Source organism: Heterocephalus glaber, unplaced genomic scaffold (genome assembly GCF_053883595.1).
Source record: "Heterocephalus glaber isolate CG9 unplaced genomic scaffold, H.glaber_assembly_v1.0 deba00001542, whole genome shotgun sequence".
NCBI classification, from domain to species: domain Eukaryota; kingdom Metazoa; phylum Chordata; class Mammalia; order Rodentia; family Bathyergidae; genus Heterocephalus; species Heterocephalus glaber.
In genome coordinates, this window is record NW_028258335.1 from 127,804 (window position 1) to 152,777 (window position 24,974).

Sequence of the window (24,974 nt, forward strand, 5' to 3'; positions counted from 1 at the left end):
ATATTTAAGAGAAACAGAACACTGCCAGCACAGAAATCAGTGTTAAACGGTTGTTTAGCTTTATTTGTAATCACCAAAAGTGAAAGCAACTCAAATATTCTTTATCTAGGGAATGTATAAACAAACTGTCATAGCCTGTATACTCCTGCTACTCAGGAGTAGAGAGAAACTAATAAGCCTAGGAATAAACTGGCTTATGACACAGCTCACAATAATGCTATAGAAACAGCCTCACACTGAAACTCAGCTGTTTCATCCTCTTAACTTTATCGGTGGCCCTACTTTGTCAATGTGGTGATCCAGACAGTTTCATGCTTTTGTCTTTAGAGTCTAATAATCTCTAAGGGAAGAAAGTGCTTTGTTCCCTTTGGTTCTAGCATAAGTACTTGGTTAGCCTTAGGTCACATGCCCGTCCCTGAGCCGATCAGGTGCCTGGCCAGGTGGCTTCTGAGTCGGAAGGCCACACCTGGGTCCTGTGTCCTCATTGGCAGGCCTCAGGTGGGAGTCATTCTTATCTTATCCAGGTGTTCTGAGCTGGGATGAGTTGGTTTCCCAAATACCAAAGGCAGTTGCCAGAAGGGCCAAGTGTAAAGACCACACATGTCTACTACTTTTATGCCAAAGTTACAGGCTGCAAAGCATTGTTTTCTTTCTAATCCCAGAGGTTCTTTTCTCTATTTTATTGTAGAAATTCTGCTGATATCACCTAGAAAGAGCTGGACAGTTTCTCTTGTAGATTCTTCTGTGTACACATTTTAAAATCCTAATTTTTTGTGTGGTAGAGTTCGTTCAGAATAATGAAGTATATCCATGCATTATATGTTTGTTTTCCAGGTTATAATAAAGGATAATAGTCTTGTGCTGACACCATCACACATTAAAGCATACATGTTGATGACTCTTCAAGGACTGGAATATTTACATCAACATTGGATTCTACATAGGGTAATGTTAGTCTTTTAATTTTAAACTTTTTTTCTTTTATTTGCAGTGTTACAGATTGAACCCCAGGCCTTCCATATGCCAGACAAGACCTCTACCACTAAGCTACATTCCCCAGCCCATTTGCTTCTTTATTGTAGCTTTATGTAGCTAGTTTAGTATATAATGGTGAGAGTATGTAGATTCTTGAACAAAATAAAAATACAGGTGAACCATTTTATCTCAGCCTCTTCTATGTGTTCTCCAGTTGCAGCAGGTGATGCTGTGAGGACTCCAAGATAACTGTGTAAAGAAAGCTTAGAATTAGAAGCGATCCAGTCTTCCTTTTTTTGTGGTATTGGGGATAAAACCCAGGGGCTTTTGACTACTGAACTACATCTTCAGTCCTTTTTTATTTTGAGACAAAGTCTCACTAAATTGTCCAGGCAGCACTCAAATTTGCGATCCTCTAGCCTCAGCCTCCCTAAATGCTGGGATTGTAGGCATGCATCACCATGCCCAACTGAGTGAGTGAGTCCATCGGTCCGTCCGTCCTTCCTTCCTTCCTTTCATATATGAAGAGCTAAGTTGCTAAGTGATTCTTTTAGTTACTTTTCTCATTGCTGAGGTATAATACCCAATACCCAAAGTTAAAGGGGGAAAGGTTTATTTAGCTTACAGTTCATAGAGGTTTCAGTCTATAATCAGCTGGCTCCAAGGCAGAGTGGCACATGGTGGAGTGGCGTCTTAGAGGAGAAACAGTTCATGGTGCCCACATGGCAGTAATAGCAACAAGCTGGGCCTTCACAGCCTCTTTCTGCCCCTTTCATCCCATCCAGACTACCAGGATTAGGGTAGTACTGCACCACTCACTCATGTGTACTGGTTTAGTAATCACACGCTCTTAATCCCCAGCATCACACCCTCTAGGTTCATCCACCTCTGAAAAAGGAAGTCCCACCTCATCCACATGAGGCTTTGGGGGACATCTAAACACAAGTCAGCTCTTAATAACTGACTGAGTGTTAGAACCAGGGTCTTTGCCTTTAAAGTCTTTTAAATCCAGAATTCTTTTCGCTCTATTGTTATAGAAAACTGGATTGATTTATATAGTGGCATTTTTGTTGTTGTTTTTTTTTCCTTCCTTTCGAGACAGGGTCTCACTATGTAGTTTCAGCTGGCCTTGAATTCACTATGTAGCCCAGGCTGGCCTTGAACTCAGGTGATCTCCCTGCCTCCACCTCCAGAATGTTGGGATTACAGGTGTGCACCACCATGCCTGGCTCCACTATACCTTTAAAAATAATATTTCTAGGGGCCAAGGACATAGCTCAGCGACACTGCACCTGCCTCTGAAGTGCAAGGTCCTGAGTTCAATCCCTGGTACTGGCAGGATGGGGGAGAAAATTTAAAAATAATATTTCTAGGGCCCCGGGATTTAGCTCGCTGGTTCTGCTTCCTGCCTCAAAAGTGCAAGGTCCTGAGTTCGATCCCTGGTACCCGCCCCCCAAAAAAACTTTTAGTAGCTCTAAAATTCTGTGAAGTTATAAAATTTATTTATGAAGTTGATCATTTTCAGAACCATGTAACTCTTGGAATAAGGAGGATAATTTGGCTAAGTAGATGGTCTTAGGTACCCTATTTGGATACATAGCCAAAAATCCATAATTTTTGACTAAGTAGTTCTCATCCCAAAGTTATTGCTGATAGCTCTTTAACATAGATTTTGAGGCCAGAGATTTAGCTTAGTGGTTCTGGCACCTGCTTTGCAGGTGCAAGGACCCGAGCTCGATCCCCGGTACCAAAAATTAAAAAAATTTTAAAAGCATAGATTTTGAAGAATGTGGTCTTCAGCCTTTCTGAGTTCATAATGCTTTTATTTTCTAAAGTTCACATTTAGTTTTATTAAATGAATCGTAGCAGTGATTTATTGGGTGTTTACTATGAGGCAGTCATTATACCAGGTTCTTTACAGAAAATATTACATTTAACCTCCACGGTAACCTCATGCAGTACATAAATTGGATCTTAGTGAAATTAAGTACCTTACCTAACCGCTTGCTATGTAATATAACCAATCTTATTTTGCATCTCTTTAAAAAGCATTGACTGTTGTTTAAATTTTGAGTGTTATCTATTTTCTTTCTTTTTTTTTTTTTTTTTTTTTTTGGTACCGGGAATTTAAATCTGGACCTTGCACTTGCGAGGCAGGCGCTGGAACCACTGAGCTAAATCCCCAGCCCAAGTGTTACCTATTTTCTGTTTAGAGTTAAGACAATTAAATGTTTCACTATGATATTCTTCCCAACCCTGCTTATTTGTTTGCTCTAGGATCTGAAACCAAACAATTTGTTATTGGATGAAAATGGAGTTCTAAAACTGGCAGATTTTGGCCTGGCCAAATCATTTGGGAGCCCTAGTCGAGCTTATACACATCAGGTTGTAACCAGGTAAGAGTCTCTTAAGTGATTGAAAACTGATGTTGTCCAGGTCATTTCTCACAAACTGAGTATCAGCTGTCTTCTCTGATATATCTTGGCAGTGTGTAGGAATCATTATTGTCATCGTCTTAAAAATATAGCCCTTTTTATATTATGTGTGTTTTATTACAAAGGAAAAAACATACAGCTTTTTTGCAGTACTGAAGAGTCAAACCCACATCCTCATACATGCTAGGCAGGTGCTGTACCTCCAAGGTAACTCCCTAGTTCCTTAGTAACTTTTGAGAGGAATTTGTACTTTTGTATTTTAGTTAGGTAAGCTGTAACTTCAGCGGCCTTTCTTCTACATAGTCACCTGATTTATTTGCCCTGTGTTTATTATATCATTCAGTTCTGATTCTATAACTTCCTGTGTAAATGAAAATTTGCTACACCAAGCAATGATATTTGATTTGTTATATTATTAATAATTATGTTTTTGTTAATGTTTTGATGTATAAAAACAAAATCACATTAAATGATAGGGGAAATAAATTTTATAATTTTTCTCAGAATGGCATTTATTATTTTCTAAGACTTTTCTCGGGGTCTGGGAAGATTTCAGACTTTGTATTTTTTTGTTTTTGGTACCGGGGACCGAACTTGGGACCTTGCACTTGCAAGGCAGGCACTAGAACCACTGAGCTAAATCCCCAGCCCAGACTTTCTACCTTTTTTTATTTTTTTCAGACTTTCTACTTTATAAAATTATTTTGTCAGGGAAGTTGGGGGGAGAAATGAGATAAAATAAAATTTATTAATTAAAAAAATTATTTTGTCACCTCTTCCAAACAAATCTTTTTTTTTTTTTTTAGACTAGGTCTCACTATTAGTTCAGGCTAGCCTCAAACTCTCTATGTACCCCAGGCTGGCCTCAAATTTGCAGCAGCCCTCCTGCTTCTGTCTCCTGGGTACCAGGATTATAGGCATGAGACACCATGCCCAGCCCAAGTGAATCTTACTGAGAATTTGTCACCTGAGTCCTAATAAACAGTAGGGAATGGGTTTCGCCGCCTGTCTCACAAGAGCAAGGTCCCAAGTTTGATCCACGGTACCAAAAAAAAAAGCAGGGAGTGTGAGTAGTTAGTGTAATTGCTGGGTAGATTAAGCCCATTGCTCAGGAACTCTTAGAAACAGGGACCCATATACATGCATGTTACTATGTACTAGTACTTTCTCATCTACCAGTTTCTTATATTTTCTTGCAAATCAAATGCTACTAAGGTCAAGTAAAGATTAGGACCGTGAGAACTGCACATCATTTATGACTGACGAGCAGTTTTGATGGAGTGTGGAGATGAAAGCCTGAATGAAGAGGAGAGAGGATGAGAGGAAATATTGGACATAGGAAAAACAGATAATTCTTCACATTATCCAGAGAATGAAGAGGTAGCCTAGTGAAGTTCAGAGCTGGAGAAGTGATGATGTTTTTGCACATTGTTGGGAAAGGTCTAGAGAAAACAGAAGATTAATGACAGAAAAAAGAAGGGAGAATTCCAAGAGTAATATTCTTGAAAACTAGGGCCCAGGGATTTAGCTCAGTGGTTCGGGCACCTGCCTTGCAAGCTCAAGGTGCCGAGTTCGATCCCTGGTACCAAAAAACCCCAGTATTCTTGAAAACCAGCAAGAGTGTATGGTGTCTAGTACTCATGGTGAGGGATTGGCTTTAAAAATAGGCAGGGATAGTTCATCTCTTAAAAATGCTTTAATAATTCCATTCTCAAACATTTTTATTTTTCAGATGGTACCGGGCACCCGAGTTACTGTTTGGAGCGAGGATGTATGGTGTGGGTGTGGACATGTGGGCTGTTGGCTGTATATTAGCAGAGTTGCTTCTAAGGGTAAATCCTACATTAATGTGCACACTTCAAATAACTGTTGTTAGTTATTTGTTCTCAGAATCTGTGGAGGAATTATCTCTCTCTCATTATCCCTGCAACAAAAAGCCTACAAATGGGCCAAGCTTTCAAAAAACCCACAGTCAACTCAGTGGTTCCGCCACCTGCCTGACAAGTGCAAGGATCCGAGTTCGATCCCTGGTACCAAAAAAAAAAAAGCCTCAAACACCATGGTGCATGCCTGTACTCCGGCTGCTTTGGAGGCTGAGGCAGGAAGATGGCAAGTTTGAGGCTACCCAGGGTAACATAGTGAGACTCCCATGTTGAAAAAAAAAGCCTCCCCCAAGTGCAACCTTTTAATCAATGCTAATCTGAGATAAGACCTCCACTTAGGATAAGAGCTTTGTTATAGGTGTACTTCAGAACATAGACTTAACCTGTAGTATGGCAGTATCTCTGTATAGTAACTAAATGTGTTAGAATGAACTTTTATCCTCCTGGGAGATTTTTGTTTGGAACTGTTAAAAGTACCTTTTCGGAACTACATAATACTAACCACTGCAGCTGCCACTTCGTAGAACTTTAGAACATGTGAGACCATCATTTTAGTTCTGTTCAAACAGAGCATACATGGTGGCATGATAACATTTTTCTCTGGCTGATAGAATACAGTATCCCTGCCTGACCTTCTCCACTTGATCTTAGCCAAAAGGCCAAGAAGCAATCCTTCCTGACCTTCTCTGCAGTTACTACCTTGGAAACTTCTGTAGGTATAAAGTTTAGCTCTCTGGGAAGACTGGCCCTTCTGAACAGTGAAGGCAAAAGAACATAGGGAGAGCCTTCTTTTTACACACAACCCCCTGCTAACCTTGTCCTCAAGATGGATGTGTTTACAAAATGAGAAACCATGACTGGGCCTTTTTTATTTCCTCAAACATAGAAGATTTATTCTTTTTTTTTTTTTTGTACCGGGGATCGAACTCAGGACCTTGAGTTTTTGAGGAAGGTGGCAGAACCACTGAGCTAAATCCCTGGCCCAGAAGATTTATTCTTTACACCAAAGAGAAAAGTGGCATGAAGCTAAAAAGATGTTTAAGAACACAGGACTGCCCTGGCATGGTGGTGCACATCTGTATATTAGTGGAGAATCCCAGGACTCTGGCATTCTTGAGGCAGAAGGATTGCTGCAATTTCACACTATCATGTGATCTTCACACCAGCCTGTGAGTTAGGTGTAGTTAATTATCTCTGTTGTACAAATAGTGAAGTTGATATAAAGAGTAAAACAAATAGCCAGTTGCATGCCTTAATCCCAACATTCAGAAGGCTGAGACAGGAGGCTCACCACAAATTCGAAGCCAGCTTGGGCTACAATAGTGAGTTCAAGGCCAGTCTGAACCACATAGTGAGACCCTGTCTCCAAAAAAATTTCAAAAATAAAAAATACATGTAATGTGCCCATCCTACTGAACATAATAGCTTATTAGCAACATAGCAGAACAGTATAGAGTGTCTATTGTTGTTACATGATTGTGTGGCTGAAGGAGCTGCCCCTGGCCACCAATCTGAAGTTTGTCTTCTGTTGCTATAACTAAACACCACAGACTGGGTAATTCCTGAAGAAAAGAGGTTTACTTAGCTCACAGTTCTGGAGGCTGGGAGATCTAAGATTGAGGGAACAGTATCTGTTCTGGTAGGACCCAAGCTGTGTCATGGCATGGCAGGGTTCAAGCCCCAGGACCAAAAAAAAAGATGACACCAACTTTCTTAGTAGTAGCATTGGAATGTGGAAGACTTAACTTCATGTCACATAGGAAAATAATTTTCAAACCTAGAATTCTGTGCCTATACATTTTTCATTAACTATGAGAATAAATAGTTTGTCCTGTTAAAATTTTCATCCAGCTGAGCCTGGTGGCACATTCTTGTAGTATAATCACAGCCACTTGGGAGGCTGGGATGGGAGGCTCACAGATTCAAGGCCAGTCTGGGCAATGTAGTAAGATCCTGTCTTAAAATTTAGAAAGGGGCTGGGGATGTAGCTTAGTAGATCACTTGCCTAGGATGCACCCCCCCCCCCCATTATATCCACTTCCTTTCTTTCTTTCTTTTTTTTTTTTTTTTTTGGTACCAGGGATCGAACTTGGATCCTTGCGCTTGTGAGGCAGGCGCTGGAACCACTGAGCTAAATCCCCGGCCCCTCCACTTCCTTTCTTAAAAGATGTGGTTTGCTATAAATGAGAATAAACAATGAGAAAGACATATCCAAGAGATGGGATTCAACACAGCAAAGAGGTAAATCAAATTCTGGGTTTAAAAGTGCAGGAAAGTTCTGAGAAAATACGTGAGGATCCAGCGGAGGGCAGTTAGTCCAGATTGGAGCAGTGAGAGGACCTCATCAGCAGGTGGTCTCCAGAAAGAACGAAGTTTATGAAACAAACAGAACTGGTAGATTATGATAAGCTTGGGGCGGTGGGGAATGATTTTGTGTATCTGGAGTCTTAGCCTTAGTACAAAGGAAGTTGCCTATGACAGGGCAGGAGAGGCTGGAGGAGAAGGGCCAGGAGAAGAGCCAGACACTAATTCCTTAACAGTGTCTTAATCAGATACCTAGTCTGATACTTCTGTTTTCCCCAGTTTTTCTCATAAATGTCTTTTTTTTTGAGACAGGGTCTCGCTATGTAGTTCAAGCTGGCCTTGAACTCACTGTGTAACCCAGGCTGGCCTTGACCTCACAGTGATCCTCCTGCCTCAGCCTCCCAAAATGCTGAGATTACAGGTGTGCAGCACCACGCCTGGCTTCTCATAATTGTCTTCTAAAGTTGTCTGTTCAAAGTAAGATCTTAAACCCACACATTAGTAGCTTGTGGTGTTTTTTTACTTTTGCTTTTCTTGTGCTGGGGATGGAACCAAGGCCTTGTATATGCTAGGCAAGTGCTCTTTCACAGGGATACAGCCTCGCTCAGCAGCTCGGTCTAGTGTAAATTTTTACACCGTACAAAACCATATCTTTTTTTTTTTCTTTTGGTACCAGGGATCGAACCGGGACCTTGCGCTTTCGAGGCAGGCGGTGGAACCACTGAGCTAAATCCCCGGCCCCTCCATATCTATTTTAAATGTGACTAAATTGCAAGTTTGCGCAGTTTGCTTTTGTCGGTAAAGTAAGTATACATGCATCCCATAGGGAGCAAGATAATCTTTTGGTGTATAAAAAAAACATGAGGGCCGGGGATTTAGCTCAGTGGTGCCACTGCCTGCCTCACAAGTGCAAGGTCCTGAGTTTGATCGCTGGTACCGAAAGAAAGAAAAAGAAAACATGAGCATTCCTAAAAATGCCTTTAATGTTGCTTAATATCCTTTTAATTTTCTTGTGCAAATTTAATATACATAAAAATGCAATTTTGTGTAATTTCCAGATAGAGGTGCAGGATAATGCAAGCAGCCAGCATCCTGGGATCAGAGAAGATTTTGCTACTTCTGGGTTGGTTCCATAGCAGTGTTCAGTTTGGCCTTGATAGGTGATCTTCAGCATCCAAGGAAAAGAATGTGGAGCACCAGGAGTTTTTTCTTTTTCTCTGTTGATTTAGCTTAATCTATGAGTTCTAATGGCCTTCTCTTAGCTCTTTTGTCCCTTCTGTTCTTCAGCCTGTAATATAATTTAAGACTTTTCAGAATTCTTCTCTTAGGAGGCCTTATGGTAAGTCTAGGTCCAATCAGACAATAGAAAGCACCCTATTCAGGGAAGTTAATATAAAGAATTAGTATATACACGCATTTATTGTGGCACAGTTCACAGAAGCTGAGATATGGAACCAGCCTAGGTGCCCATCAGTTGATGAATGGATAAAGGAAATATGGTGTATATATACAATGGCATATTATTCAGACATATAGAAGGATGAAGTTGTGCCATGTGCAGGAAAATGGATGGAACATTAAACAAAATAAACAAGACCCAGAAAGACAAGTATCACATGGTTTCCCTGACGTACAGACTCTTAAAAAAAGCTAGGCATGGTGATGCACGCCTGAGTCCCAGTACTCAGGAAGAGGTAAGAGGATTGCCAAGAGCTTGAGACCAGCCTGGACTATATAGCCAGACCCTGTCTCAAAAACCAAACAAAAAAGATGATATGAAAGACAAGAAACTATTATTAGACATGAGAAAGGGAATAAGAGGGAGGGGCATAACGCAGGTTAATGAGGGGGATGGATGATTAAAATGTATTTGGATGCAAAGTTGCCCTGGATCTGTACTGCTAGAACTTACTAGAAATTTGCTTCCTGAAATGTGCTGGAAGTCTGCAGGAATAGTCCTACCACAGAAGTGCCTCTGGAGTCACTCTTCGTGGGACTCTGCTGGCCTCCCACACTGGGGAGCTGAGCACTGGGGGAGCTACCTGTTCTGCATGCTGTGGAGGCCTGGCACTAGAGAACCTGAGGGTGCTGCAGTGTCAGACAAACAACCAAACAACCAGGAAGCAAAACACTTTCTTCCTGTACTGTGTCCCTAGGATCCTCTGCTGACAAAGCTTCAGTGCCTACAGTGAAAAGTATTTAAAGCCCCCCCCCCCCAAAAATTTAAAAAATAAAGGGCCCAGATCCATTGTTGCAGAGAAAGCAGAAGGTGAATTTACAATTGAAAAGCAATGAATTTTGGGAGTGGTGGTGCACACCTGTGATCCCAGCACTCGGGAGGCTTAGTCAGGATCACGTGAATTTGAGGCCAGCCTGGGCTACACAGTAAGTTCAAGGGCAGCCTGAACTTCATAGCAAGACCCTATCTCAAAAAAACCAAAACAAAGGGGGTTTGAGGGGGATAATGGGATAAAATAAAATTAAATTTATCAATAAAAAAATTTAAAAATCAAAACAAAACAAAAAAACAACAAAAAAGAAAAGCAATAAATTGATAACTGGCATGAAGGATATTTTTACCTAGTTTTTTTGTGTGTTCTCTTTTTTTGGTACCAGGGATCAAACTCAGGACCTTGTGCTTGCAAGGCAGGCAGTGGAACCACTGAGCTAAATCCCCAGCTGTTTTTACCTAGTTTTGCTGGAAGGAGTCCATGAGAACAAAAATGTTAGAGACCTGGTTCTTAATATCATGTCTGCCCAATGAATCTATAAACATTTGTTAAATCCCTTAGAAGCACTCAAGACCATTATATTGAGAATAAAGCCTTTTTTCTTTTCCATTTGTTTATATAGATACCTGAGAAAAATGAATTGGAAAATAATGTCTATGAATAGCAAAGATGTTGATCATTTATCACTTGTAATTTTTAACTTGTGATTATTAAATAGCATCTTATTTAGCATGTCCCAGTACACTTCCTTCTTTCTTTCTTTCTTTCTCTCTTTCTTTCTTTCTTTCTTTCTTTCTTTCTTTCTTTCTTTCTTTCTTTCTTTCTTTCTCTCTCTCTCTCTCTCTCCTTCCTTCCTTCCTTCCTTCCTTCCTTCCTTCCTTTCTTTCTTTCTTTCCTCTTTCTTTCTCTCTTTCTCTCTTTCTCCTTTCTCTCTTTCGGTACAGGAATTGAACTCAGGACTTTGCGCTTGCCAGGCAGGTGCAGCGCCACTGAGCTACACCCCCAGCCCCCAGTACACCTCTTTAAGCAAAGAATTTGCCAAGAAATTATTTCAGTGAGATTGGATTATTGGTGTATTCTCTTCCTTCCCAGCCTTGGTACCTTCCCTGGAATGATTCTCTTCTTCCATCTTGGGCTCTTCTGAGTACAGGAACTCCTATGCATCCTTCACCTTTTGTTGCCACTTCCTCTAGGAAGCTTTTCCTGACCATCCTGAGTGTCTAGGTGCTATTCCTCTGTGGGATAGGATGCTGAGCTGTCAGATTATGAATCTTGTGTTTTTATGTCGTGTTTACCACCTTACCTCAGAGGAGAGCAGGGACTATCTTATTCTCTAAGCTCTACCCCAGTGCCTGTTACATGGTGAGATTTTATTAGAGATTTGGGGGGGGGGGTACCAGGGATCGAACTCGGGACCTTGCGCTTGCAAGGCAGGCACCAGAACCACTAAGTTAAATCCCCAGCCCTATTAGAGATTCTTAGAGTGAAATAAGAAGAAGTGAATAAAGTAAGTAGTGCTTACTTTATTTCTAACGGTTTTTCAGTTATTTTATTAAATTTATAATTTATGTTGGGTGTGGTGGCTCATGCCTGTAATCCCAGCACTTGGGAAGCTAAACCAGGAGGATCGCCAGGAGTTTGAGGCCAGCTTGGACTACATAGAGAAATCCTGTCTCATAGGTAGGTAGGTAGGTAGATAGATAGTTAATCTGTATAACTATCACAAACCATATTTCAGTGTCTCGTCTTTTTTTTTTTTTTAACCCCAGGTTCCTTTTTTGCCAGGAGACTCAGATCTTGATCAACTTACAAGAATATTTGAAACTTTGGGCACACCAACTGAGGAGCAGTGGCCTGTGAGTTTCCATGTGTTTTCTTTGAAATACTAGGATTTGGTAAAGTTACTCATTTGTACATAGGCTTTCTTTTTTTGTTTGTTTTTGGTACCAGGGATTGAACTCGGGTCCTTGCACTTGCGCAGCAGGCGGCGAAACCACCGAGCTAAATCCCCTGCCCTGTACATAGGCTTTCTATAGTGCTGTCATGTGGCTACTAAAAAAATGTCTTTATTGTCTCAGTTTACTAATAATGTATCCTATTTATAGGATTTCAAATGATAAAGAGTAAATGAAGGAAAAAGTTATGACATGCCATCCCTACAGCCCTTCACTTACTCCAATAATATTTCTTTCCAGGGATAATCAGTGTTAATAGTTTGGTGTAAAGCTGAGCTATGAGTGTACATTCATAAACACAAACCTCATAACAGAGTTGCATGTTCTTTCTTTCATTATGTAACAAAATTTGGGGGCTAGGAATAGAATTTATTGGTGGAATGTGTACCTATCCTATGCATGAGTCCCTGGGTTTAATCCCAGCACCAACATAAAGGACAAAAAGGAATCACACTGTAGTATTTTGTTTTTCAACTAAAGTAGCTCTTTTTGCTGAATATGAATATATATCACCAATCTTTTCAGTAGCTGCATAAATACTCTTTTTTAGGATATTGCATGGTTAAGTAATGTCTTCTTGATGGATGTAGGTATTTTATCATTAACACAGTTGATGTTTCAGTAGTATGATTATTTTATTCCATGACATTGTCTCCGAAAGGGACAGAAGCTAGACACAGTGGTATGGGCTTACATCCCAGCTGTAGTAAGGGCTGGCTGTGGCAAGAGAATTGCTTGAACCTGGGTGTTCAAGGCCATCCTGGGCAACAAGTTTTCTTTCCCTCAGGGAAAGAAAAAGATATATTGAAACTGGTAAAATTGATAGCAATTTAAGTTTTTAAACTTTGCCTTTTTGAGGGTGTGGTGGCACACACCTGTAATCCCAGCACTTGGGAGTCTGAGGCAGGAGGATCACTGCAAGTTTGAGGCCAGCCTGGGCTACATAATGAGTTCAGGGCCAGCTTGAACTACAAAGTGAGACCCTGTCTCAAGAAACCAGTAAATACATATGCACGTACATACATACATACTGGCTTTTTGAGGCAGAATCTTACTATGTAGACCAGGCTGGCCTGGAACTCACTATGTAGCCTAAGCTTACCTCAAACTCTGGATCTTTCTGTTTCAGGCTCGCAAGTGCTGAGTTACAGGCATGTACCTCCACACCCAGCTTAAATTGCTAAATTTTACATTACAGTTCAGTAATACACTCTCACTCATTCCTAAAATAAAATTAAACAACTTGTAGCAGGGTGGTGCTTGCCTCCTTCCCAGCACTCTAGGAAGCTGAATGCAAGCAGATCACAAGTTTGAGCCCTGTTTCAATTTGAGAATAAAAATTCTTACTATATTGAATCTTCGAATGCTTAAGAATGAGATTTCTTACTGTTTTATTTAGATCTTTTATTTCATCAGCAATGTGTAGCTTTCTCAACACACGAGACTGTACATATTGTTAGATTTTTTTTATCTATCTCATCTTTTATGTGATTGTAAATGGTATTTTATGTTTTAAATTTGTGTCTACATGTTCACTGTTAGTATATAGAACTATGATTGGGTTTTTATATATATATATATATTTTTTTTTTTTTTAATTCTATTCTTTTATTTTATTTATTTATTTTTTTGGTACCGGGGATCGAACTTGGATCGTCGCGCTTGCAAGCCAGGCAGCAGAACCACTGAGCTAAATCCCCAGCTGGGTTTTTTTATATTTATCGTCTATCCTGCACCTTGTATTATTCACTAGTTCTAGAGGTTTTTTATAGATTTCTTTAGACTTTCTATTTATTATTTGCAAATATGAATTTTACTTCTTTTGTTGTTGTTGTTGTTGTTTTTGGTACTGGGAATTGAACTCAGGTCCTTGTGCTTGCCGGGCAGGCAGCAGAACCCCTGAGCTAAATCCCTGGCCTTGAATTTTACTTCTTTATTTCACTGATATGCCTTTCAGTCCTTTACTCAAATTTGAATTATAAAAATATTTTTACAGGACATGTGTAGTCTACCAGATTATGTGACATTCAAGAGTTTCCCTGGGATCCCATTGCAGCACATCTTCAGTGCAGCAGGAGACGACTTGCTAGATCTCATACAAGGCTTATTCTTATTTAATCCATGTACTCGAATTACAGCCACACAGGTATTTAACAAATCATTTTTTATTGGGAGACATAAAATTTTAACAGTAGCATTATAAAATAAAAATTGAATTTTATAAAATTACCTAACATTAAATACCAGAAAGACTTTTTTTAAAATAATAGTAACTTTTGTGTCTTTTCTCTAAGCTATAAACACTATCCAGGCTGGTATTAAATTATATTATGCATTTACAATTATAGGAGAATTTATACTTGCTTAGGAACATATATACACCTATTTCTTATAATTGGCTTTTTTCTTTCTTTCTTTCTGAGACGGTCTCATTATGTAGTAAAGGCTGGCCTTAAACCTGCAGTTCTCCTTTGTCAATCTCAAGTGCTGGGATTATAAGTGTGAACCACGTATAATTTGCCTTTCAAGTATTTTACCTACAGAGCTAAAAAACAAGGTTTTTGTATTTGTTAAGTAACTGAATTACATTGTGAGACTCTGGCTCAATCCCCGCCCCCCTCAAAAAAAGCCAGGTATGGTGGTGCACGCCTGTAATACCAGCACTGGGGAGGGTGAGGCAGGAGAATGACCAGGAGTTTGAGGCCAGTTTAGGATACATAGTGAGTTCAAGGCCAGTTTGGACTACATAGTGAGACCCTATCTCAAAAAACAAAAGCAAAGAAAAAAAACTAGCATGGCATATGTTGTTGTTGAACTCTTATGTATTAATTTAAATTTTGTGGCAAGCCTAATAGTCAAAGTGGTTTGTTTAGGTTTCCCCATTTCCCATAAATTGTAATCCAGGTATGCATACTAGTCATTGTCAGTCAGGAAATGGTAATGTAAGATAAAATTGTATGCTTATAAGAAATGGAAAGATACTCTAGCCAGGCATGGTGATGCATACCTATAATCCCAGCAGTCTGGGGGTGCTGAGGCAGGAAGATTACATATTCAGCCACAGCTGAGCAATTTAGCAACTTAGGGAGACTCTGTTTCAAAATTAAAAAATAAAAGGTACTAGGATATAGCTTAGTGCAAAGACCCTGCCTTCAATTCCCAGCACCGCCCCCCCCCCCCCATCTAAGTAATACATAAAAAGCTGACAGTTATTTCAAAGAAGTCAGGAAGATCATGTTTCGGCAATTTAGTAAGACCTTGTCTCAAAAATCGCCAGGCATGGTGGTGCACGTCTATAACCCCAGCACTCTGAAGGGTGAGACAGGAGGATCGCTGTGAATTTGAGACCCGCCTGGACAGCATAGCAAGTTCAAGATCAAACCTGAACTAGATAGTGAGACCCTATCTCAAAAAAACAATAAATAAGTAAATAAGTAAGGAGGGGTGAGACTAGGCATGTAGCTCATTGAAAAGGTCCTGGGTTCAATTCCTAGTACTCCCCCAAAAAACACACAGAAGAAAAGAATCAAACTGAAGAATTTGGAATACCAGCAATATCTACCCCTAAAAGAAGGGAGAGAAAAGATATAAATGAATGAATGAATGAATGAATGAATGAATGCAGTTATGCAATCCAAAAATATAAGACCTATGGTTTATTTGTTTGTTTTGTTTTTTATGTTTGTAGGGCTGAGGATTGAACCCAGATCCTCGCCTGTGGTGCTAGGAATACAGTCTACCATTGAACTACATCCCCAGCCCTTAAAACAATGAAAATGCTTTTATCAAATCTGTAATTGGGCTGGGGATATTGGGGCCGGGGATTTAGGTCAGTGGTTTTGCCGACCCGAGTTCAATCCCCGGTAGCAAAAAAAAGAAAAAGAAGAAGAAGGGCTGGGGATGTAGTTCATTGGTAGAGTGCTTGCCTGGCATGCAGGAGGTCCTGGTTCAATCCCCAACTCTTCCCCCAAATTTATTGCATAGTCTTGCTTTTTTTTTTTTTTTTTGGTACCGGGGATCGAACTCGGGTCCTTTTGCTTGCGGGGCAGGCAGCGGCACCACTGGGCTAAATCCCCAGCCCCATAGTCTTCCTAATATGTGGAATCTAAGACAGAGGACAGGAAAGTGGGGAGACTGATTAGACAAGTGGAAGAAGTGGGGACGAAGGATGTAAGAGGGGAATATGGGGCATGATAATGATCAAAAGGCGTTATACATTTGACCCCCCTAAAAATGTGAAACTAGGGGGGTCAGTTGGGTGAGGGGGGTAATGAGGAGTGATTAAAGTACATTATGTACTTGTACAAATCTGCCAAAATGAAACCAATTAAGCTGTATAACCAACATGCACTAATGAAAACAGGTGGGGGAAATTATTTAGAAACCAGGACACCAAAAACGTTAGTCATAAACACTTAACAGGAACAGAGAGTCCAGTCATGTAAACAGTACAATGCCTTGACCTCAGAAAGGAGAAGACCATTGTATTGAAGATATAGTGCTGCTGGGCTCCAGGGCACATCCCTGCAATCGCAGCTATTTGGAAGGCCGAGGCAGGAGAATCACTAGTTCAAGGCCACTCTGGGCAACATAGACCCTGTCTCAATTTTATAAAGAGCTGAGGATGTAGGTCAGTGGTAGAGTACCCTGAGTTCATTCTCTAGTACCATTAAAAAAAAGAAAACGAAAAATAAAGTCACAGTGTCAGGGGCTGCCCAACTGCCTGAATGAGGGTACAGCAGAGGATGAAAGAATAATAGATAAAGAACAAGCGATTGTTTATTATTTGTGAGGCCGGGACTTGATCTTAGCTCTTTCTGGCTAAAACCATGAGCTCTGGACACGTTAGTATGTATGGATCACACAACATAACGGGGGGCGTAAAGGTCTGTAAGGAGCAGCAGGACTAAGACACTGATGAGCCAAGCTTGTAAAAAGGGGAGGAACAATGCATTCTTGTGAAGGACAAGTCATAGTTATCTTTAGTAGCATTTGATCTGGGAGAATGGCTGCACAGGAGTCATAATTCCCCAACTGCAGTGTTTTGTTTTGTTTTTTTTTTTTGGTACCGGGGATTGAACTCCGGTCCTTGCGCTTGCACAGCAGGCAACGAAACCACTGAGCTAAATCCCTGGCCCACTGTTATTTTGCTTTTGGAGATGTCACAAGGTCACCAGTCATTGAGATCTCAACTGTGACCGTTGGCAAAGGGAATTCTTTTTCTGTATGCCAGCCAAAGGGTCCTCTAGCAAGTCACGTGGGCCTAGGATAGACTCATAACTTTAATTAATAGCCAGATTATAACCCAATTCAATAATATTTTAAAGCCTACTCAATTTGGTTTCAAGCTGGTCTCCTGCATTACAGGTCTTTATATCTAACAAAATACATCAGTGCATAAGATATCAAGAATGCAGAGTAGACCCCCTGCCCGCCTGAGGTTTGTTACTAACTACCAAAGTATTATTATTACTCTTTTTTGAGACAGGGTCTTGCTATGTAATTCAGGCTGGCCTTGCACTCACTGTGTAGCCTAGGCTGGCCTTGAACTCACAGTGATCCTCCTGCCTCAGCCTCTCAAGTGCTGCAATTACAGGCATGTGCCACCATGCCTGGCAATTCTCTCTCTTTTTTTTGGTTTTTTGCTGACTACCAAATTATTGTTTACTGCCTTTAATTTTATAAATAAGGGCTGGAGATTTAGCTCAGTGGTGCTGTTGCCTGCCTTGCAAGCACAAAGTTCCGAGTTCGATCCCCGGTACCGAAAAAAAAAAAAAAAAAATAAGCCTTCCCTTCTCAGCAGTACATAGAATATTAGTAAGCACATGTTGGATATTTCACAATTAGAATTACTTTTCTAAATTCAAACAAATATTGTAAATTTATTCCAACCTTAGGCCGGGGATTTAGCTCAGTGGTGGTGCTGCTGCCTACCTCGCAAGTGCAAAGTCTTGAGTTCGATCCCCAGTACCAAAAAAAGTTTTTATTGTAACTAACCTTTTCACACATACATATTTACATCATGAGAAGAGCTACATAAAATTATCTAGCAAGTTGTTTTCATTAGTAGTATAACTTAAAACTAATACTAGTTGCAGTAACATATTGTGGGAGTATCTTTGTTATATTGGGTTTTGTTTTGATAGAATTCTTTTTCTGTCCCAGGATTTGAGCTACACATGATAAGTGCACACTGTTTCACTGAGCTACACCCACAGCTTGGCAACATTTTTTTTCTTGGTCCTGGGGATCAAACTCGGGACTTTGCACTTGCAAGGCAGGCACCGGCACCACTGAGCTAAATCCCCAGCCCTGTGCAGACCTTTTTTTTCAAAGGATTTTCCTAAAGGAAATAATTCTTGAGGCTTTTGGACAGTACTCTGCTGTGTGTGCATAGACAAGTGATAGGTATGATGATGACAAACTTGTCATTTAGGATGAAACTGCTTTTATTGGAATTTTGGACCCAAGTAAAGAAAATATAGAACACTGGACTGGCAATCAATAGGAATAACTTGGACAATCTTTGCTGAATAAAATTTCTATCCATTTGTAGTAGATTGATTGTTGGATTGTAATCCTTTGTTTCTAGAATTTTTTTTTTTTTTTTTTGGTACCAGGGATCGAACTTGGATCCTTGCACTTGCGAGGCAGGCGGCGGAACCACTGAGCTACATCCCCAGCCCGTTGTAGTCCTTTGTTTCTAACCTATCACCTCTTTTTAAAGAGACTCATTTTTAGGAATTTATATGATTTTATCCTTTGAATATATTTGGATGTTGCAACAAACTTACAAGTTCTTTTGAAGCAAGTTTTTCTGTTTGTGTTTTTTTGTTGTTGTTGTTGTTTTTGTTTGGTACTGGGATCAAACTCAGGGTCTTGGGCTTGCAGGGCAGCCGTGGTACCACTGAGCTAAATCCCTGGCCCCATCTGTTTGCGTTTTGAACTATAGACCTCATAAAGTTTAGAGAACCAATGTGTACGACATCTTACCAAGGATAGTCCTTCATGAGTACAGACAGCCATTCAGCTGTGGAAATAGTAGGAGGGAGTTTCCTTTCTTACAGTAGTGGGATTATCCATGCAGGATGTTTATTTGGAGTAATTTGCATGCCCAAGTATTTGATGTCAGTTTTGCTTTGGGGAGTGGGGTGATCACATAGTGTTTTGGATGTTCCCAACAATTTCTGAGGCTAGGTTTTCCTACACAGTCCAAGATACTCAGTGAAAACCTTGTTTTGATATCTTTTCTTTGAAAAGGCATTAAAAACTCCATACTTCAGTAATCGGCCAGGGCCAGCACCTGGGTGTCAGCTGCCCAGACCGAACTGTCCAGTGGAAGCCTTAAAGGAGCAGGCAAACCCAGCCATGGCAGCAAAACGGAAAAGAACAGAGGCCTTGGAACAAGGTAAAACCCCCATTTTTAAAAGAAATTATTTCAGAGAGCTTCAAATAGCTCATATATGGCTTATGACGGAAAGGTAGCTAAAAAATACAGCTCGTGGGCTCTTTACTTTTTATAAGTGTAAATTGCATGAAGTGGGTAGAATGTGCTATTGTTGGCTTCCATTGAGAATGCTTCTCAGAGTTGTGAGCACCTTCTTCCCCTCACAGACTCCCTGTGCACACTGCATGCGGAATGTCAGCACCAGGAAGGAAAGTAGTGAAGTTGGGCTGCAGTGACTGCTACAGTCACTCTTAAGCTAATCGTGAACAACCAACCTTGTCTTTGGTCTTGCTTTCTAGGAGGACTGCCCAAGAAGCTCATTTTTTAGTTACAGAGGACACTGGACAGTATTGTACTACTGAAGGAAATAGGCCAAAAGGCAAATAATGGAAAGAACAGTAAACATTAAGTAAATGCTGTGGAAGTGAATTTGTAAATATTCTACAGATGTAAAATATGTAAAACTATGGAATATTTTTGTTAAATGTATTTTAAAATAAATTTAATTCTAGTTTTTCTGATTAGAGAAATGATAAATTTATTTCTCTGAAATGTCAAATTGAAAATGCATAGGAGCCAGGCATGATGGCACATGTCTGTAATCCCAGCACTTGGGAGGCTGAGGCAGGAGGGTCACTGTGAGTTCAAGGCCAACCTGAACTACATAATGAGACCCTGGCTCAGAAAAAAAAACATTAGAGAAACCGTAAAAAAAAAAAAACTGTCAAGCCACACATGGTGGAGCACTCTCATAATCCCAGGTACTAGGGAGGCTGAGTCAGGAGAATCACAAATATGAGGTCAGCCTAGGTGGCTTAGTGAGGCCCTATCTAAACATTTCAAAAAAAGCCTGAGATGTAGCTCAGTGTAAAGACCCTGGGTTCAGTCTCCAGTACTGTCTTTTTTTTTTTTTTTTTTTTGTGGTACTGGGGATCAAACCTGGGTCCTTGCGCTTGTGAGGCAGGTGGTGGAACCACTGAGCTGAATCCCTGGCCCTCCAGTACTGTCAAAGCAGGAACAGGGCACGGGATATAGCTTAACATTCCTTGGTTTCAGTCCCTAGTACCGTAAAAAATAAAAAATCAGTTATTTTGAAACTGTGTCACAAATTTATAGTAGCAAAGGTATTAAAAATAGAGCCAGGGAAGCGCAAGGTCCCGAGTTTGATCCCTGGTACCAAAAAAAAAAAAAAAAATAGAGCCAGAAGCCAGGTCTGGTGGCACACACTGGTTATCCCAGCACTTGGGAGGCTGAGGGAAGAGACTTGCCGTGAGTTCAAGGCCAGCCTGGGCTACACAGTGAGACCCTGTCTCAAAACACACACACATACACACACAAATAGAGCCAGGCATGTGTACCCTTAACGAGACTACAGTTGCACCTGCTTAATTTAGAGGTCTGGATTTGAGAACAACAAAAGCATCTAACACCAAGGTAAGGACAATAAAACAAAGTTTAATAAACTGTTGATTAACACACACGATTACACAGAAGAAAGTAAGAGTACAAAAAGAAAGTTACATCATCAGACGGGCAAGTACTGACTCCCGAAGTCCAGCACTGGGGAGTCCCAGGTACAACTTTCAGGGTGCTGACTGGGATGAGACTTCAGAGTCCCCTGCCAGTGAGGCCCCTTGAAGAGTGAAACAGAAGTGGCAGTGTCCCAGCTGTGTATGACCAGGACTAGAGAGTATGCAGCCTCCAGGAGCTGCCAGGAACCTGTACTTCAGAGAGGGAACATCACTGAGAGCGGCCAAGCCACAGGAGCTCTGCTCACAGCGGAATACTCTGCCAGGTGTCAGACAACTAATCTTTAGAACAAGCCATTGGTCCTGCTGTGAACAGGGAAGATCTTTTGACATTTTGACCCTGTAGCAGGATGGCGCACACTTGTGATCCTAGCACCCTAGGAGCCTGAGGCAGGAGGATGGAAAGTTGGACCCCAGCGTGGGCAACTGTGTGACTTAGTATGAACCTGTCTCAAAATCAAAACTGAAAAAAGAACTAGAGATGTAGCTTAGTGCCAGGGCCCTGAGTTCAGTCCTCAGCTTTAGGAAGGAAGGAAGGAAAGGAGGGAGGGAAGAAAGATAATAGGAAGGAATATAGCCAGGTGTAGTGGTGCACACTTGTAATCCAGCACTCAGGAGGCTGAGGCAGGCATGTTGAAAGTTCAGGGACATCCTGGGCAGTGGGACTCTGCCTCAAAAAGAAAAGAGCTGACTGTGATGCCATATACCTATAATCCCAGTATTTAGGAGGCTGAGGCAGGAGGATCACTGGGAATTCAAGGCCATTGGCCCGGGATTTAGCTCAGTGGTTCTGCCACCTGCCTCACAAGGGCAAGGTCCTGAGTTCGATCCCTGGTACCAATTAAAAAAAAAAAGAATTCAAGGCCAGCCTGGGCTACATAGTGAGAGCTTATCTCAAAGAAACCAAATACCTTTACAACCCAGACTTAACACCTATTAATACACTAAAAAAACTAGAGGTGAAAGTGAGGCCTCCTTAATACTTTATTCCAATCCTTTTTTTTTTTTTCCTTTTCACTCATCCAAGAAAAATAATGCTCAGAAATTAATGTGTTCCCTTCTGTGACTTTATGTTGTATTGTGGGTGGGGTTTGTTGTTTGTTTGTTGTGGTGCTAGGGATCCAGCCCAGGGCCTTCCTTGCTCCTGCTAGGCAAGCACCTTACCAGTGAGCTGCACCCCAGCAAGTATGTTTGATTAGAGTGCATGTAGAATGTGAATAATAATAACTATGCACAGCCATGGTTTGTTGCTCAAAATTGTATAAGATGAGACTGTATTTCATAATGTGATTTTTTTACTTTTTTTTTTTGTACTGGGGTTCGAACTCAGGACCTTGTGCTTGTGAAGCAGGTGGCGGAACAACTGATCTAAATCCCCAGCCCTGCTTTCTCGAAACTAGTTTCTTCCACATTAATGCATACAAATCTAGTTGATTTGTTTAAATTGCCATGTAATATATATAGCGTCTTGTGGATACAACCCTATTTACACATGTTCTCTCTATGCACTGTGTTTCTCCTTTGCTGAGTAAAAATGGCTATCAGTAAAGCAGCATAAGGTAATCCATTGCTTAGCTCGAAGCTCTTATATCAGGTGTCAGGCAGGTCTCCGCTGTTTATGCTGACCACGGTGTGGGTCAGATGGGCTTTATCTAGAGGCTGTAGGAGCAACCACATCCATTCTCTTAGGGTCCCATTGGTTCAAGAGTAAGAATCCCATGAAGTAGATTAGAGACAATAAACACATCTGTGTAATTACATAAGTTTCACTTGGCCTGGGGGCCCTCAGAAAGAAGTGAAGAGCCAGAAAAGCAGTTAGCATTAGCTCCTTACTGAACTGGACAAAGAAGGGGCTGCCGTAACTCTGCACCTAGCACAGAGGAGGAGGCTTCCAGGCCGCCGTAGCACCACTCCCAGCACAGAGAAGGTGAGCCACGTGGGCACCAGTAGCAGCACCCCACCCCACCCCCACCCCTGTCGAAGTGAGAAGACATGTAAACAAGCCTCAAAAGCAGACTTCCAGATCACCTACAGCAACCCCAAAGGGAAACGAGATGAACTGGACAAAGAAGAGTAAGGGAAAAAGTGATGAGGCCGGCTTGGGCCAAGGGACTGGAATATAGAGCAGGAGCTAGGAAGCTAAGGGCTGAGTAAAGAATCTGCTGCCAGGCTCATGCAGTTCTTACAGTTTTGAGCGGTCTGTTGACCTAAAGCTTCCCTCAGCTTTTTCCCCCCACTAGTGGGGATTGAACCCAGAGCCTTGTGCTTGCACTCTACCACCCATCTACAACCCTAGTCTCCCCCCGCCCCTCCCCCCATACCAGGGATCAAACTCATAACCTTGCACTTGTGAGGCAGGTGTGGAGCCACTGAGCTAAATCCCTGGCCCCTTAATTGTTTTTGGTACCGGGGCTCAAACTCAGGACCTTGTGCTTGGGAGGCATGCCAAGGAACCACTGAGTTAAATCCCCAGGCCCCGCCCCCCTTTTTTTTTTTGGTACCAGGGATCAAACTCAGGTCTTTGCACTTGCATAGCAGGCGTGGAAACCCTGAGCTAAATCCTCGGCCCATGGCCCCCTTCCCTTCCCTTTTATTTATTTATTTATTTATTTATTTATTTATTTATTTATTTTTGGTACTGGGGATTGAACTCAGGACCTTTCGCTTTAAAGGCAGGCGGCGGAACCACTGAGCTAAATCCCTGGCCCTGGCCCCCCCTTTTTTAAGAACACGGGTTCTCAGAAAGTTACCCAGGTTGGACTGGAACATGGGTTCTTCCTGCCTCAGCCTCCTGACTAGCTGGAATTAACAGGCATGCACCATTACACGCAGCTCCCTAAGCTTGTTAAGGCAGTTTACATGTCTTTGTCTCTCACCATCTGCAAGCCAGCAACAGAGCATTCAGTCCCCCTTGTGCTTCCCAACTGCCTCATTTCCTCATCTGCTACCTAAAAAGAGAGAGAACTCTGCTTTAAAAAAACAAAAACAAAAAACCCTCCCTGATGGGGTTTTCTACATATTAAGCTAATCCCATTTAGGACTTTAATGACATCTTTAAAATCCCTTATTTGAAGGAGTCACTGAATGAGGTATACCAGGTGCCTCACTCACAGGCCTCGTGGTTGATGCCAGCTGTTGGCTGGGCGCTCTGCTGGGCTTCTGTCCAGAGAACCAACACATGGGCTCTTGGTGTGCCTTAGCCTTCTTGCAGCCTGGCAAGGAGCATCCAGGAGGAAGTATGAAGCCAGAAGCCAGCATACAAGAGGCAGAAGCAGGGCAAAGTGTTGCATGTCTGTAATCCCAGCATTGGCAAGGCTGAGGCAGGAGGATCTCCGAAAGTTTAAGGCCAGCCTGGGCTATATGGTAAGTTCTAAGGCTATCCTGAACTGCACAGCAAGACCTTGTCTCAGTAAGGGCTGGGGTTTTAGCTCAGTGGTTCTGCCGCCTGCCTAACAAGCACAAGGTCCCAAATTTGATCCCCAGTAGCAAAAAAAAAATCTTAAATTCTTCTAGTAGAGAAATAGAGATAGTAAAAGCTCCCTCCCGTTATGCATCACACCACCAGAACGTTTGGTGTGTGATCTGCTGATCTCTGTACATGTATGTGCCTGATATATCAACACACAAGTGTCTGCCCTGAACAAGAGTGTGGACGCATACTGCTTGGTTTTCATTTGTGGCGCTGTTTCATGGAGGTATTTGTGGATGTTCTTCACTGTTTTCAGTGATTTCATGATATCGACATACATTTCTGGCCTAACTTCCCCATTTTTATACTTGTACAAACTATGCTGCGGTGAATAACCTCATAGAGTGGCTTTTGTGACACTTGTATGGTTTGCTTGGTTTTTCTGATACTGAGATTGAAACCAGGACCACTCTACAAATGAGCTACATCCCTTGAGAGGAGGTCTTACTAGATTGCACAGGCTGTTCTCAGACTTGCCATCCTCCTGGGTCAGCCTCCCTGGCATGTGCTACACACTCTGCTGTTTGTATTTTTTTTTCCCACAGTACAAGGAATCGAACTCAGGACCTTTCGCATGTCAGGCAGGTGTGGCACCACTGAGCTAAATCCCCACCCCTTGTATTGTTTTTAAAAGATAAGACTAATAACTCAAATAGAAATAAATACGACTTCAGAGGAGTATTTTCTTTTCTTTTCTTTTCTTTTTTTTTTTTTTTGAGATTTCCACATTTATTTTTCTTTCATGT

The 24,974-nt window shown here is 41.4% G+C and overlaps 1 protein-coding gene across 6 annotated transcripts in view; it reads left to right on the forward strand.

Moving 5' to 3' along the window:
* Positions 1-24,974, forward strand: part of Cdk7 (cyclin dependent kinase 7) — a 67,602-nt gene that overhangs the window by 31,391 nt on the left and 11,237 nt on the right. The window contains exons 6-12 of one of the 6 annotated variants that reach the window (XM_087189487.1): positions 835-945; positions 3,253-3,371; positions 5,143-5,242; positions 11,598-11,684; positions 13,780-13,929; positions 19,044-19,191; positions 23,960-24,921. In XM_087189487.1, the coding sequence (XP_087045613.1) occupies positions 835-945; positions 3,253-3,371; positions 5,143-5,242; positions 11,598-11,684; positions 13,780-13,929; positions 19,044-19,191; positions 23,960-24,057 (813 nt within the window). In that variant the 3' untranslated portion in view covers positions 24,058-24,921. Of the gene's footprint in view, positions 1-834; positions 946-3,252; positions 3,372-5,142; positions 5,243-11,597; positions 11,685-13,779; positions 13,930-19,043; positions 19,192-19,397; positions 19,752-23,959; positions 24,922-24,974 lie in introns of those variants that run through there. The other 5 variants (XM_004872832.3, XM_004872833.3, XM_087189488.1 and 2 more) reach the window with 5 other exon arrangements.